At 33.8% G+C, this 17,359-nt stretch overlaps 3 protein-coding genes across 4 annotated transcripts in view; 1 reads left to right on the top strand and 2 right to left on the bottom strand.

The window, feature by feature from the left end:
- LOC105204063 (cadherin-87A) overlaps nt 1-8,463 on the bottom strand; it is an 80,388-nt gene extending 71,925 nt beyond the window's left edge. Inside the window, exons 1-5 of the mRNA XM_026134802.2 lie at nt 8,343-8,463; nt 7,390-7,664; nt 7,111-7,182; nt 6,753-6,895; nt 6,434-6,481 (exon numbers count right to left, since the gene is read on the bottom strand). The gene's annotated coding sequence lies outside the window, so the exon portion shown is untranslated. The remainder of the gene's footprint in view (nt 1-6,433; nt 6,482-6,752; nt 6,896-7,110; nt 7,183-7,389; nt 7,665-8,342) is intronic.
- A 213-nt stretch (nt 8,464-8,676) lies between these two features.
- Nucleotides 8,677-9,539, bottom strand: LOC105204059. Its single transcript, XM_039451074.1, has 2 exons — nt 9,106-9,539; nt 8,677-8,910 (listed from the first exon to the last, which is right to left on the bottom strand). Exons 1-2 carry the CDS (start codon nt 9,275-9,277, stop codon nt 8,789-8,791), a joined length of 294 nt encoding a protein of 97 aa, XP_039307008.1. The 5' UTR covers nt 9,278-9,539; the 3' UTR covers nt 8,677-8,788.
- Nucleotides 9,540-9,644: 105 nt separating this feature from the next.
- Nucleotides 9,645-14,627, top strand: LOC105204058 (myosin-2 heavy chain). 2 transcript variants are annotated; one of them, XM_039451070.1, is made up of 8 exons: nt 9,645-9,774; nt 9,964-10,264; nt 10,351-10,635; nt 10,702-10,950; nt 11,033-11,809; nt 11,934-12,125; nt 12,196-12,303; nt 13,836-13,961. In XM_039451070.1, exons 2-7 carry the CDS (start codon nt 10,031-10,033, stop codon nt 12,298-12,300), a joined length of 1,842 nt encoding a protein of 613 aa, XP_039307004.1. In that variant the 5' UTR covers nt 9,645-9,774; nt 9,964-10,030; the 3' UTR covers nt 12,301-12,303; nt 13,836-13,961. The 2 variants fall into 2 exon arrangements, with proteins under 2 accessions (XP_039307004.1, XP_011171387.2); XM_011173085.3 differs by lacking the exon at nt 12,196-12,303 and having other exon boundaries at nt 9,646-9,774; nt 13,836-14,627.
- Nucleotides 14,628-17,359: the final 2,732 nt, after the last annotated feature.

The following is a 17,359-nucleotide window of genomic DNA, read 5'->3' as shown; positions in this document are numbered from 1 at the left end:
GAACGAATCACAATGTCTAATGCATTTATCACAAAAAACTTAAAATAGAAATAGAAATTACACATGTAGTTAAAAAAAATTTCTGTATTGAAAAATTATTTTGCAGCGCTGCAGACATCTTCTTAGGGCACCTGCAAGAGACATTGCTAATTACGCGATTAACGAAATAACGAATCAGCAATTCGGACGCGAAGGGTACGGGTTCGATAGTGAGCTCGTTGCGAATGGGTTCTGCCTTTTGTATCGCGTTTAACGCACGTTTAACGTCGACTAAGCTCTTTTAACCACGATTCATACGACACTTGTATTTTACAAGCCATAGTCGCAGGCAGCAAGTCACTTAAAGGAGACGCACTTTCTGGGGTGCTTTGTCAACCCGCGACACGCTCACAAATCGTGGTTAATCCAGCTGATCGGCCGGTTAGACGCTAAGTCCAATGAGACATGGTCTCGCTGAACCGATAACGTGACGAGAAGGCAGAGTTCACATTGCATCGGTCTCCGATACCGAATTGTACCCCATAATTTCAGATATGTTCAATCGAACGCGAAAATTATTTTCTGAACGAATCACAATGTCTAATGCATTTATCACAAAAAACTTAAAATAGAAATAGAAATTACACATGTAGTTAAAAAAAATTTCTGTATTGAAAAATTATTTTGCAGCGCTGCAGACATCTTCTTAGGGCACCTGCAAGAGACATTGCTAATTACGCGATTAACGAAATAACGAATCAGCAATTCGGACGCGAAGGGTACGGGTTCGATAGTGAGCTCGTTGCGAATGGGTTCTGCCTTTTGTATCGCATTTAACGCACGTTTAACGTCGACTAAGCTTTTTTAACCACGATTCATACGACACTTGTATTTTACAAGCCATAGTCGCAGGCAGCAAGTCACTTAAAGGAGACGCACTTTCTGGGGTGCTTTGTCAACCCGCGACACGCTCACAAATCGTGGTTAATCCAGCTGATCGGCCGGTTAGACGCTAAGTCCAATGAGACATGGTCTCGCTGAACCGATAACGTGACGAGAAGGCAGAGTTCACATTGCATCGGTCTCCGATACCGAATTGTACACCATAATTTCAGATATGTTCAACCGAACGCGAAAATTATTTTCTGAACGAATCACAATGTCTAATGCATTTATCACAAAAAACTTAAAATAGAAATAGAAATTACACATGTAGTTAAAAAAAATTTCTGTATTGAAAAATTATTTTGCAGCGCTGCAGACATCTTCTTAGGGCACCTGCAAGAGACATTGCTAATTACGCGATTAACGAAATAACGAATCAGCAATTCGGACGCGAAGGGTACGGGTTCGATAGTGAGCTCGTTGCGAATGGGTTCTGCCTTTTGTATCGCGTTTAACGCACGTTTAACGTCGACTAAGCTCTTTTAACCACGATTCATACGACACTTGTATTTTACAAGCCATAGTCGCAGGCAGCAAGTCACTTAAAGGAGACGCACTTTCTGGGGTGCTTTGTCAACCCGCGACACGCTCACAAATCGTGGTTAATCCAGCTGATCGGCCGGTTAGACGCTAAGTCCAATGAGACATGGTCTCGCTGAACCGATAACGTGACGAGAAGGCAGAGTTCACATTGCATCGGTCTCCGATACCGAATTGTACCCCATAATTTCAGATATGTTCAATCGAACGCGAAAATTATTTTCTGAACGAATCACAATGTCTAATGCATTTATCACAAAAAACTTAAAATAGAAATAGAAATTACACATGTAGTTAAAAAAAATTTCTGTATTGAAAAATTATTTTGCAGCGCTGCAGACATCTTCTTAGGGCACCTGCAAGAGACATTGCTAATTACGCGATTAACGAAATAACGAATCAGCAATTCGGACGCGAAGGGTACGGGTTCGATAGTGAGCTCGTTGCGAATGGGTTCTGCCTTTTGTATCGCATTTAACGCACGTTTAACGTCGACTAAGCTTTTTTAACCACGATTCATACGACACTTGTATTTTACAAGCCATAGTCGCAGGCAGCAAGTCACTTAAAGGAGACGCACTTTCTGGGGTGCTTTGTCAACCCGCGACACGCTCACAAATCGTGGTTAATCCAGCTGATCGGCCGGTTAGACGCTAAGTCCAATGAGACATGGTCTCGCTGAACCGATAACGTGACGAGAAGGCAGAGTTCACATTGCATCGGTCTCCGATACCGAATTGTACCCCATAATTTCAGATATGTTCAATCGAACGCGAAAATTATTTTCTGAACGAATCACAATGTCTAATGCATTTATCACAAAAAACTTAAAATAGAAATAGAAATTACACATGTAGTTAAAAAAAATTTCTGTATTGAAAAATTATTTTGCAGCGCTGCAGACATCTTCTTAGGGCACCTGCAAGAGACATTGCTAATTACGCGATTAACGAAATAACGAATCAGCAATTCGGACGCGAAGGGTACGGGTTCGATAGTGAGCTCGTTGCGAATGGGTTCTGCCTTTTGTATCGCATTTAACGCACGTTTAACGTCGACTAAGCTTTTTTAACCACGATTCATACGACACTTGTATTTTACAAGCCATAGTCGCAGGCAGCAAGTCACTTAAAGGAGACGCACTTTCTGGGGTGCTTTGTCAACCCGCGACACGCTCACAAATCGTGGTTAATCCAGCTGATCGGCCGGTTAGACGCTAAGTCCAATGAGACATGGTCTCGCTGAACCGATAACGTGTCGAGAAGGCAGAGTTCACATTGCATCGGTCTCCGATACCGAATTATACCCCATAATTTCAGATATGTTCAATCGAACGAGAAAATTATTTTCTGAACGAATCACAATGTCTAATGCATTTATCACAAAAAACTTAAAATAGAAATAGAAATTACACATGTAGTTAAAAAAAATTTCTGTATTGAAAAATTATTTTGCAGCGCTGCAGACATCTTCTTAGGGCACCTGCAAGAGACATTGCTAATTACGCGATTAACGAAATAACGAATCAGCAATTCGGACGCGAAGGGTACGGGTTCGATAGTGAGCTCGTTGCGAATGGGTTCTGCCTTTTGTATCGCGTTTAACGCACGTTTAACGTCGACTAAGCTCTTTTAACCACGATTCATACGACACTTGTATTTTACAAGCCATAGTCGCAGGCAGCAAGTCACTTAAAGGAGACGCACTTTCTGGGGTGCTTTGTCAACCCGCGACACGCTCACAAATCGTGGTTAATCCAGCTGATCGGCCGGTTAGACGCTAAGTCCAATGAGACATGGTCTCGCTGAACCGATAACGTGACGAGAAGGCAGAGTTCACATTGCATCGGTCTCCGATACCGAATTGTACCCCATAATTTCAGATATGTTCAATCGAACGCGAAAATTATTTTCTGAACGAATCACAATGTCTAATGCATTTATCACAAAAAACTTAAAATAGAAATAGAAATTACACATGTAGTTAAAAAAAATTTCTGTATTGAAAAATTATTTTGCAGCGCTGCAGACATCTTCTTAGGGCACCTGCAAGAGACATTGCTAATTACGCGATTAACGAAATAACGAATCAGCAATTCGGACGCGAAGGGTACGGGTTCGATAGTGAGCTCGTTGCGAATGGGTTCTGCCTTTTGTATCGCATTTAACGCACGTTTAACGTCGACTAAGCTTTTTTAACCACGATTCATACGACACTTGTATTTTACAAGCCATAGTCGCAGGCAGCAAGTCACTTAAAGGAGACGCACTTTCTGGGGTGCTTTGTCAACCCGCGACACGCTCACAAATCGTGGTTAATCCAGCTGATCGGCCGGTTAGACGCTAAGTCCAATGAGACATGGTCTCGCTGAACCGATAACGTGACGAGAAGGCAGAGTTCACATTGCATCGGTCTCCGATACCGAATTGTACCCCATAATTTCAGATATGTTCAATCGAACGCGAAAATTATTTTCTGAACGAATCACAATGTCTAATGCATTTATCACAAAAAACTTAAAATAGAAATAGAAATTACACATGTAGTGAAAAAAAATTTCTGTATTGAAAAATTATTTTGCAGCGCTGCAGACATCTTCTTAGGGCACCTGCAAGAGACATTGCTAATTACGCGATTAACGAAATAACGAATCAGCAATTCGGACGCGAAGGGTACGGGTTAGATAGTGAGCTCGTTGCGAATGGGTTCTGCCTTTTGTATCGCGTTTAACGCACGTTTAACGTCGACTAAGCTCTTTTAACCACGATTCATACGACACTTGTATTTTACAAGCCATAGTCGCAGGCAGCGAGTCACTTAAAGGAGACGCACTTTCTGGGGTGCTTTGTCAACCCGCGACACGCTCACAAATCGTGGTTAATCCAGCTGATCGGCCGGTTAGACGCTAAGTCCAATGAGACATGGTCTCACTGAACCGATAACGTGACGAGAAGTCAGAGTTCACATTGCATCGGTCTCCGATATCGATTGTACCCCGTAATTGCACATGTACCCAGTCAACCGCGAAAATGGTTTTTTTGACAAATCGCAATGTCTGTTACATTTACAACATTGAGAAAGAAATTCCTAAATTATTATTTTTATTTCTTGTTCTTTAAAGTACCTGTACTACAGAGTTTATCATTAATCGATTAACTTATTTATTAATTAAAACGATCTACTAATTTATAATTTATATAACCGAGATTAATAATTAATCAAATAATTGTAGAATTAATTTTTGATTGTTTTGTACATTATTTTCTTATAGTGTTTTTTTAATAAAAGTAATTGCGTAAAATTTAATAATAATAATAATAATCATCAATTAGTTAAAGAAAATTATTTATTAATTTAAAAAATAATTTTGATCATTAATCACACATTAATTTGTATCCGTATTTAAAATATAAGTTTATATAATTATGTTTATAATTCTATATAGTTATTTTTGTAATTTTTAAGTATAATTATTAATCAATAAGTTGATAAAATTTGTTCCAACATTGTAGAATGTATGTATTATTACATTATAAATTTTTTATCTATTCTTAGTTGATTCGTCGTTACTCAAATCTGATCTTAAGTACATCATATGAAAAGTTCAAAGAGCGTGATGTGAGATTCAACAAAAGTAAGTCATTTTTATAGTAGTTATGTGAAGTTGTCGCGCAATATATTCAGATTTTTATAATTTGTCACTGAAAATATGTGCATATTTCCTCTCTCTCTCTCTCTCATTTTGTTTTTTTATAAAAATTATAATTTTTAATTTTTGTATTTATTATATTCAAAATGTGTATTAATTGAAATCAAATATCTTTATTGACAAGAAAATTTTTTATAACATTGATGTAATTTTAACAAGTCGCGGAATACGATCTCACATCACATTGCGTTTTATTTTTTATAAAACCAGTTTGTTAAGAAATTAAATAAATAAGCTTTAAAACTCCATGGTTCAATTGGCACTTTACAATAGAAGAAATTTTAATTATGTATAATTATGTATAATAATGCATTATCTCTCAAATACACTAAATGTACGTTATTATAAATATTTCTTGTAAGCATATTCTTTGTTTTTACAAAGCAAAACAATGTTTCTGTTTATTTAAAGTATTTAAATAATATTTATAAATTTGCATATTACTTTTTTACACCAACTTATAAAATATTTAATTTCAAACAAATCTTTGGTGAAGGGATTTAAGAAAAGTATATGCCTAAGTCGTTTAATATTTTTTTCCCTAACAAAATTTTTATTTTAAATATGCAATATATGTAATATGCAATAATTTTAATTTAACAATCTTTTCAATAATCTAACTATAAATAAAATCTAATAATCTATTTCACTAATTTTCCTTTATATGTTTAGGACTATAATCATTAAAATTCAAAATATGTTTTCTGATTTTTATTGTTTCTAATAAAATAAGAAACTTTACTTTGATCGATTTTGTTTGAATTTGTAAATTTAATTATTTTTTATTATATTTCAGACAAATATTTACAATACAATTTAGATTAAGAGAGAACTAATGTATGGTCACTGCAAAACTTAGTGTAGAAAATAATATTTCTTGTGTAATTTTAAATACATTTTCTAATTTTTTTAATTGCGCACCGTTACTTTTGGTAATATTTTGGTAATATTAAAATGTATTCAGGTTTTTTGTTAATTTAGTCGTGCTTATATTATTTTTATAGCTACTTAATAAATAAATACTGAAATCTATTCTCTCTCTGTTGGTATGTACCTGTGCGAGTGCAATTTCAAGCATAATAGTACACTTATATTAATAAATGATGAAGAACGAGTCCAAGATTAAGTACCCTTTATAATTTTTTAAAGCTTATTCATTTTAAGAATCTATAAAGTTTTTACTCATCATTTAATAAGTCATTCAATTATTTAATTTAATAAATTTGTCATAGATTCGTTAATAAAGTTTTTATTACTCACCGTCCGATGCGCAACAGTGGAGTTGTCAGCAGCGTAGCTACGATGATTCTGTAACATAAGATAAATAACAAACATAAGATTCAAATTAAAGTAATGCTTAAAAGAATTAATGATTTATATTTTTTTATATGTACAAAATTTTTTGTTTGTCAATTAAATATCTATTAAAATAATTATGTAATTTTCAAAACTTTCATAAAAATAAAGTTTTATAAAGTTTCAATTTCAATTTCTTTAATGATTATTTTCAAAACATATAAATAAAACTAATGAATGCGAAAAAAAGATTAATTTTACGCAAGTAAGCAATAATGCTTACCAAGTTGCTCCACTGATGCCCAATATGTTTTCTTCTTCTCCTTTGGAATTGTTAAACCTCCTTTTGATTTTCCTTCTTCAAGTTGTCAAACTAATTCACGAGCTACTCGCTTTAAAGCGAATCAGTCTGTCATCCACTGCGTTCTGTAAAAGAAACATGAATATAATTAAGACAGCTTATTTTTCTGCGAGGACAATTTGACGAGATTGACAACACTCTACGTTTTGATCTTAGCTTAAACAAGTATTAGAAAAAACGCGTTCAAGCAAACAATCAGCGTATCAATACTGAATCTATATTTTCCACTATTAGATATTGTTATATAAAATAAATGCAATATTAGTATAAATATACTTACCAATTAAACCGCGATACCACTCATTTCGGAACCACTTTGCGTTCCGCGTCCTGTAAAAGTGTCCATCGCATTCTATAAAAAAAAAAATAGAATTAAAATTGCGAAGCGGCTTCATTTTTCTCGCAATTAATCTGACGAGCGTCGCAACGCGCGCGAGAGCGCTATACGTTTGGATCTTTGCTCGAACGAATATTGCAAAATACGTGTTTGAACGAATCAGGGTATATAAATCTGTTTCTGGATTTATTACACGATTGTTAGATATTAAGTTTCTCTTACCAACTGAATGAGATGTGACGCCGTGCATTCGTTCCGGAACCAAAATGTTCCGCCATGTTCTGTACAGGAATGGAATTAAAATGGCTGGAATGACTTCGTCTCTCATACTATCAATTTCACGCCAAGATCATGTAATATATCGCGACGCTCAGCGCCGCGGTGACGCTTCATATTAAATTTCCGCATACTTTACTCGCAATCTCGCTCATTTGTTAAACGACATGCGGCGTTGACGCATCCGTTCTGCAGCCGGTCCGTTCCGTGTCCACTTCGTTCTGCAAGTGAAACGTGAATACATCGCTTAAGATGACGTAGGAGCGGCTTCATCTCCGCGCGAACAACTTCACGCGGTAAAACCGACGCGACGCGACGCCATCTCGCACCGCGGTGACGCCGCGACGCTCCTAACTTTACGTTCATGCATTATCGCGCAACAAATAATATACGTTGTCTTTATGATAATTATTTCACGTTTGCTCGAATAAACGTATTAAAATTATAAGCAGATATTCGCGCGCGTTATTTGCAATGTCCCATGCTCATCGTTTTATCAATTATTTGCGCGATACAATTTTTCGGCATTAATTATTCGAGAATGCGTGTTTTTACAGATCATCGATATACAAGTACCGAATCTTTATTATGCGATGATTAGCTTGGCAGAAAATATTACTGCGGGATTAGTATAGACATCGCTTGCCTATTTAATAAGTTTGCGACGCCATTCGCTCCCGGCCCGATCTGCATCGCGTCCACCGTTTTCTGCAGTCAGACGACAATATGGACCAAAATGGCGAGCCGGCTTCGTTCTCGCGCGCGCGGTCAACTTTATGCGTCAAGATCGACGCCGCGCTCACACCGCGGCCGCGCTGCACGCGAGCATCGAGTCTACATTACGCGATGATTGACTTCGCAGTAAATATTACTGAGAAGTTGATATAAGTCTCGCTCACCTGTTAAATGAGCCGCATTGACGCATCCGCTTTGCAGCCAGTCCGTCCCGTGTCCGCCCCGGGCCGTTCTGCAAGTGAAACGTGAACATATCGCTCAAGATGACGTAGGAGCGGCTTCGTCTCCGCGCGAACAACTTCACGCGGTAAGACCGACGCGACGCGACGCCATCTCGCACCGCGGTGACGTCGCGACGATTCCATGTCCCGCTTCTAATTTTTCGTTCATGCATTATCGGGCAACAAATAATATACGTTGTTTTTATGATAATTATTTCACGTTTGCTCGAATAAACGTATTAAAATTATAAGCAGATATTCGCGCGCGTTACTTGCAATGTCCGATGCTCATCGTTTTATCAATTATTCGCGCTATACAATTTTTCGGCATTAATTATTCGAGAATGCGTGTTTTCACGGATCATCGATATACAAGTACCGAATCTTTATTATGCGATGATTAGCTTGGCAGAAAACATTATTGGGGGATTAGTATAGACATCGCTTGCCTGTTTAATAAGTTTGCGACGCCATTCGCTCCCGGGCCGATCAGCATCGCGTTCACCGTGTTCTGCAATCAGACGACAATACGGATCAAAATGACGAGCTTCGTTTTTGCGTGCATGGTCAACTGTATGCAACAAGATCGACGCGGCGACGCCGCGCTCGCGCCGCTGCCGCATTGCACGCGAGCATCGAATCTACATTACGCGATGATTGAATTTGCAGTAAATATTAATGCAAGATTGATATAAGTCTCGCTCACCTGTCAAACGAACCGCATTGACGCATTCGCTCTGCAGCCGGTCCATCCCGCGTCCGCCACGTTCTATGAAATAGCGTGAATATAGCGGCTTCATCTTCCGCACGGTCAACTTCACGCGCCAAGATCGACTCTGTATACCAGTGTATCCCGCTCCTTTTAACTTCGCATGCATGCACTTTTCGTATTACCATGCAAGTTATTATTATTTTATATTCAAAACGTATTTCAGATGATAATTACTTTTGAAATAAAAAGTATAAGTAAATTAAAATCTGAATAAATTGAGCCTTTACATGAAATCAACATATATATCGCCGAGTAATCAAAAGTAATCGATTTAATCGATTATTCCTAGCTGGAAATTATTTCGAGGCTCTATCGAGCTGCGGAACAGAACCAAAAACTTTACATGTTATCCATTGAAAATATTTATAGATATAGCTATGCACGCTTATATTTTATATTTTTATTATATTATTTTAGCTTAGACTCAAACCACATCGATATTTCGAGCTGCTGATTTCATCGGCAGTGTCATAAAATAAATGTGCTACGTAGTACCCGTAGTAGCATTTTGTTACCTAACCTCAATGTTGCATCAATCTGATGCAACTTTAGAGAGACAAATTAACGTAATTAAACTGTGATAGGTATTTCATATACAACTGTGTAAGTATAAATTAAATACTTTCCTATTATCAAATCAGTATAAATATTATAAATTCGAGGAATCGAAATATTAGGAGTCATTTGTCGATAAAAACGTACAAGTTTAGCCTACAACAATATTCGCTTTGTTCATGCTTTGTAATCAGTAATATTATTACCATTATAGAAAAATAACAATTAATTTTGCAGTTGTTTTATTGTTGATGTTCAATTTTTATGTGAGAGTGAGTGGCAGTCTTGATCAAATAATCGAAATATGGAACCAGATGTGAAGCCTGAAAATTCTAAAGTGCAGAAAATGAGTGTGAATGATAAAGAGCTTTCATTTAGATTGGATGAGCCTGTTACTACAGCTCTAAATGTAAACTCATTAACTAATGCCGTTGAAGACGAAAGCCTGTCTTTTATAGTACTTGGTAAAGATTCAGTAGAAGCTCAAACTTCCTTGTTGGCTTCCTATATCGACATTCAACAAAAATGCATGTCAATTGTACGTATATTGCAATTTTATTTTATCTTACAGTTTTATCTTATCTAAAATGACTAAAATAAAAAATGAAAATATTCTCCTTGCAGGATTACAAGTCGATAGTGTCATCGCTGAATATGACTGAGATGCAAAATAGATTGGCCGAAGTGTTGCAGGAAAATGTCAAGTTAAAGGAAACCTTGAAGAGTAACAATGAATCTATGAAACAGCAATTCAATACTCTGGCAACATGGCAAGAAGAAGTGACCAAGGTTCATCAGAATCACAAACAAAAATTTGCAGAGACTAAAGAATTGATAAATCATCTCAAGAAGGAAAATGCAGAGTTGAAAACTAAACTTTGGCTTTTGCATCACACTGAAGGATTTGAGGTACATAAATGTATATTATATTGTATATGTGCATTGTACAAAATTGTTTATTTAATTTTTTTTTAGGCGATTAGTGCTATTTCTGAGTCTACCATTGACGCTTCAACCACTAAAGCAGAACTCGAGCAAAACATAGTAAAAGAATTAGAATCAGCAATGAAATCATTAACAATAAATTGCAATGACATCCACAGTTATGAAGACTGTGTAAAGACTATAAATAGTCTGAGATGTTCGGAAGCATGTTCTGCAAAGGATCAGCAAATTGCTTCCTTGCAAGAATCTATTGCTTTACTTGAACAGAAGCTACAATGTGTATGTTTCCTTAAAAAATTATTTGCTAAATATTTTAAATTACTTAAAGGAATAAAATTGATTTAGTTTTTAAATTTTTCAGGTTTTTAATCCCATTAAATCACAGGATTTATCGGATAAAACATCATCTAATTTAAACCGTCAAAAATTAATACAAAATATGAAGCAATATAACGACACATTGCAAGAATTAACCGAATGTTTTGTAGCACAAGTAGAACGCTTTGCTGCCATAGAAAAAGGTTTAAAAGAAATTACGGATATACTTAAACTTGACGATGATAACTTTAAAATGCAGTATAAAGAAAAATTATGCCAGTATTGCAAGCAATTAGCTGATGAGCAAGTAAAAATTATTACTGATAGACAAATTCTTATTAAGTCACAAGATCGATTTCAAAAGATATTCTCAGACTATAATTCTATTTTATATGAAATGGAAATAATCGTTGATGAAAATACAAAATTGAATTTACAAACATCTGAACAATTAGAACAAGTTAAAGGAGACAAGCAATCATTGGAAGAAGAAAAGAGAATTCTCAATCAAGAGAAAGATAATGTACAGAAAGAAAAAGAATTCCTTGAAAGTCAGAAAAACAGCTTGAACATGGAACGTATATCGTTGCACGACGAAAAAAAACTTGTGGCGCAAGAAAAAATTAGTTTGAATGAAGAGAAGATGTCACTTGACCATCAGAGCAAATTATATGAAAATTGCGAGAGAGATTTGCACAATGAGAAAAAAGCATTACAAGTTCGATACGAACAGCTGCTGGGCGAGACAAATAATTTGCGACATGTGATTAAAGGAAAAAACGTAGAATTTCAAAAAATAAAGGAACAGCTTGCACAAAGCGTGAGTAAATTTTTTCTTAATTTGAACTAATGTAATTTTCATAACGTCTTAGTTTGAAATACATATGTGGAATCGATACATTACGTCTTAAATTTAATTATCTTCATGCTGCTGTATTTTGTAGGCGGAAGAAATAAATCTGTTAAGATCGCAATTAACACTCTATGAAGAAGACTTTATGCAGGAAAAGAAACTGAAAGAAGCGTTAATAGAAGAAAAAAATAATTTAAGTACAGAATTAGAAAAACAAATAAGATTTAACAAACAACTACAAGATAACTCCAGTGCCAACACAGAAGCATCATCCCGACATTCAGTAAGTAATTTTAAGTTCATTATTTTATCGACGGTTTTTTTAAAAATAAAAATTATTGTTTTATTACTAGAACGGTGACAAATACAATGGCCGTACAAGAAGTGGCAATGCCACTGTGCGAGAGAAACGATCGAGTTATCGAAATTATATCTTTCGTTTGTTCCCAATGAAATAATAAGTAATTACATATTTATTCAAATATTCAAATTTTTTCCACATTGGTATATATACATGCAGATATGAAATAGATATAAATAAGTTCTATCTTCCTCTTCTCTATAGCTCTCTAATTGTATACAACGCTTTCGTACATAGTTGGCATTGCAAAATCTGCTGCTTAATCTAGATTTATTTCTTTCGTTTTCTTTTCCTTGTTCTCTCCGTTCTTTCAAAAATATAATTTAGAAGTGTGTTTATGATTGATTGAATAATATTAGGATACATCCAGCATATATTATATATTAAGTTTTAATTCTTTATAAATTTTATCTCAAATTTCTTTTATAAATTATAATTTTAATGTTCAGTACGTCTACTTATATAAATGCAGTTTATTTTAGTTTATATATATATATATATATATATGAAAATTATGGCAGAAAGTTTTTCTTTTAGAAAATACAAACGACACTTTTGACCAACATATATATTGCTGTTCAACATATGTATTGCTTTTCATTTATAATAATTTGGTTCAAATTTAATCGACATCCTTTGACTTTGCTCAGGAAAAGAGTCGAAGTATATTTTTAACTGATTGAACAATAATAAAACATATTCAACTCCCAATATTTTGTTTGAATAAGTGTATATAAGTATATAAAGTTTGAATTGTTTTCTAATCACATTTAACATAAAGAAATTGCAATACTAAGTATTATGAATTTAATAATCGTAAATAATAATTTCTAATTTATATTGAAATTTGTAACTTTTATTTTTTTTTTTTTAATTAAGTATTAAAAGTTCGTACATACACACTATGCATATTGTGTTCTATTTAATTGTGCTCGAATGTGTTAATCTATGTTGATTTGTGTCTCTTATGTCTATTTCTATCAATGCAGATTAGCTTTGACCTTAGTTTAATTTACTCTTTATCTTTCTTCAGTTCTAAAAATTGGAAAAAGATAAAAAGTAAATTAAATTGAGATTAAAATCAATCTACATTGGTGGAAATAGGTAATAAAAGGAAAACAGCTAATATTATGTTTTATATTTCTTTAAAAGAATGATTTCCTAAATGTTTTGAGGAATATAGTTATTATATTGAGATAAAGACAGATAGCGAGAATAATCCAAAATTAAATTCAACGTCATTGATTGTTTCAGTTCATATTTTTTCAATTAATATTTCTAGCCCTGTGTTTTACATTGCACAATTGTAAGGAAATTATGTATTCTGTACATACATTGTATTGATAACAGTTAGAACAAGGATATTATATAGTTCCTATCTTTATTTTCTCATTATGTTAGTATTTGTAAATTATTATTCAAGTATTGTACATGTGTTATTCAATTATCATTTAATTATTATTATACGATTATTTGTCGTTTTTAAAATACGACATGGCATATATTGAATATTGTACATGAATAGAATCTACAGAAACGACTTGACATTTGTCACAGCTCTATACAATTTCTTTTTTTTTTTTTGTACTTTTGTTTAAATTTAGACACTAACATGTATCAACTTAATTACAGGACTTCATTACAGGACTATCTACAAAATTTCACTTGACGGAAGTATGTCCAAAGTGTTCGAGCGCATATCTTACTTTACCAGATCTTATGAAGCATATTGAAAATTGCATAGATTAATCGAAAATATATAAGTATCAAATATAAGTACACTATATTAGTATGTATTCTGAGTCTGTTAAAACAAATTAGAGTGAATCTTTACTCAACGAGAATGGACTTCGTTTTAACATATATGTGTGCTAATAATAGCAGTATTTCTTTCTTATATTGTTGAAGTATATAATTTCAATTAATTTTTGTTGTATGTGTTAAGGAATAGTTTTAGTAGACCGCTTCTAAAGACATTATGATGAATACGTAATATTTGATACACAAACTGGATACTCTTCTACAATAATTGGAGTAATGTTAAAAAATGTTATACGTTTTAAATCTAATTTTAACAAGACTGTATTATACGATATTAATGCATACGGAAAGAAATTTTTTAGAAATATTAATCTATAAGTAGTAAGGACGTAGTTTAAATAAATATTGAGATATTTTTCGATATTTCTCACTTGTTAATTAAATCTATTTTAATATTTGATAGAATTTGGAAGTAGTGCCAAAGCAAAGCTTAAAAAGTATTCTTTTAACAAGAGATGATTACAGCAATAAGAAAAATATTTAAATTTTACACCAGGATGACTTCTTTATCGTTATTATCTATAATTATGTATATCAATAACTGTACGAAACCGTTAGTTACCTCATATAATAGCAATAAACAGTTTTAAAGAAAACAACGTACTCTTGGTGTGTGAAAATGAATCTGTTCTTACAAGGCCTACCTCTACACTACTGACAAGTCTGTTTACATGCAAATCTATGTTAGATGTAGCTAATAATATATATATGTACACTAAGCACGTCTCTCGCTCGTATACGTCTATACTGAATCTATTACGAGCACATTTAAAAGAAAACATCCTCGTCTCTAGTTTCTTATTTATTTTCACTGCGGGACGCGTTCGCGCCCGAGCGATAACAAAGACGAGGCTGGGTGTTGCGACTTGGACCATGGTCACTGTAGCTCCTTTCCAAGTCCCTCATAACGCGAAGAGGAAGGGAGAGACGAGAAAAAGGTGATGCCTGACCTTGGTTGGAGGAGCTGCGGTCAACGATTCCTCCCCGCGTGCCAACCAGAGAAGACGTATGTCTTTTTGCGCTGCGATCATCGCTTGCGTTCTCATCGTCCCTCCACCTTTTCGCAAATCGGTCGAGACCGATCGCGGGGGGACATGCATCCACGACGACGACGGCGGTGGCGACGGTGGTGGCGACGACGGCGAGCCCGCTCAAGGCAGGCCAGTCGCACGTTTCTCAAAAATTCTTTACAGCCAACGAACGGACATTCGTTTGATGCACTCGTGAGAATACCCCGTCGATGGATGATACTCGCAAGTAAAAGGAATGCGATCAAATACCTCCCTGGATCTAGATATAGGGGTGATCGCATGAAAATAAATGAATTAGAGAAATCAAAGTTATACAAATTAAACTGGTATTGACTTTTGTGATGATTACAAAAATTCTTAGAAATTATTTTATCACTAAAAACAATTATATATTTCTATTTAAGAAATAACAAAACGATTCTTTGTTAATATTTAATGATTATTAATTTGACAATATTTGATTATAAAATTGATATTTAGATTAAACACAGATTAACTTCAATAAATAATTAAAAAGCAATACTTTATGTCTAATACTATTTTGTCTTATATAATAAATATAACTCAATACATCTAATATTTAATATTATAAATATAATAGATCATTGCTTAATTAACTTTGTTATAATTTACTTTTAGTTTTCCTTTTTGCTCAAATTGATACCATAATCTTAATGTAATAATCGTCATTACTTGAGAGATATCTATAAATTTATTATATAAATCTAAAATCTTTATAATTTATTAACTAAATTCTAAATTGGGCAACTAGATTCTTCTTATAAAATACAAACGTTTATATAAAGAAGAAATTCAGAAATTCATGTTACTTCAAAGTTTTAGTAATCCAATTTTATTTCAAAATATCTGACAACTCACTTTACAAGAAATATGAAGATTTTTGCAAAGAAGAATACAGCTCTGAATCTTGGACGTTAATTGCAGAGATAAACGGTTGGTACGGGGAATCACCTTGACTTAATGGGCTGATGGGTTAATAAGATATTGGTCAGCAATGCACTCCTGTCTTAAGATACCTTCTAATTTACATTGCTTCAATGATGGAAAGGTGCAGCACACGTTCGCTAATTAAGTTGACGAGCGGAAATGCGGGCGACAGCAGTATCTTTTAACGGCACAGCATCCACGGGAATCAATATATGTATATCTTCGTAGTTTGCAAAATAGAAAACTTTTTCCTTATGGGACCGGTTGATCAAGGTTCCATTAAATCCCCTTTTCCCTCCTCCTTGAGTTAATCTTATTATTAACATACAAGAAGAACAAAGCAAAAACTATTGATAAGAGTTTTTTGTATCGATATACAGAATCCTTAAAACTTCAAGGTTATAATGTGGAACAGAAAGTTTCGTAGCTCTACAAATTTCCTTTTAATAATAATAAATAATAAATAATTAAAATTTTGAAATGTTTTTTTGTCTCTCTTTTCTGTGTTTTAGTGTAAAAATTGTTATACGTTGAAATAAATTTTTTGCTATTAATAAAAGAGTTAATGACAAAAGAATTAAGAAAAACACAAATTTATGGTATCATTATTTAACTTACCTTGTATAATTATGTATATGTGAATATCTACATATATCTACATATTTAATGCAATATTCAGATTTTTTAATATTTAGCGCAAATAATTTATTTAATTTACTGTCGCAAAGTCTTATGTTCTTTTATTGTCTTACTCTCTTAAAAATCTTATTGTTCTCAAGTGTAAAATACACAGTGAGATAATTTGAAAAATTACAATGCGAGCATCAAATCAGAATTCCCGAAATGTCGTTCACGTTACGTACAGTTCTCTTTACGCGACATGTATGCATGAGTTTTAATTCAGTTATATAATTCCACATTCTTTTAACAATTCTGCATATTTTACTTTAAACGTGACTAAACGGCGGTGGTAAATTCTACCTCGACCGAATTTTCGGCTCAAAAGGCCGCACAGTTTGAACATAAAGATACCAGACCGGTTATATCACCGCTTTATAAAAATGTAAATGTAACAAGAATATTTATAGCTTTGTAAGAAAAAAATTCATAATATATTAACTTCACAATGCCATTCTTTATTTAACGGCCGATTTTTTATAAATCTTTTTTTAAAAACTGTAGAAAAACGAACAACAGGGTCATCAAAAGTCCAACCTTTGTTTTAATTAATAAAGCATAAAAGTATTGCGCAACTTTTAGGTCAGGGGCATTATCAAATTAATATTATTGTGCCGAAAATGATCTTGAAACTTAACTTTTATTACTACATTAAAGAAGTATTATCCTTCACTCATT

Source organism: Solenopsis invicta, chromosome 6, assembly GCF_016802725.1.
Source record: "Solenopsis invicta isolate M01_SB chromosome 6, UNIL_Sinv_3.0, whole genome shotgun sequence".
Classification (NCBI taxonomy): Eukaryota; Metazoa; Arthropoda; class Insecta; order Hymenoptera; family Formicidae; genus Solenopsis; species Solenopsis invicta.
Note: the sequence above shows the minus strand (reverse complement) of the source record. Positions and strands in the feature narration are given on the sequence as shown.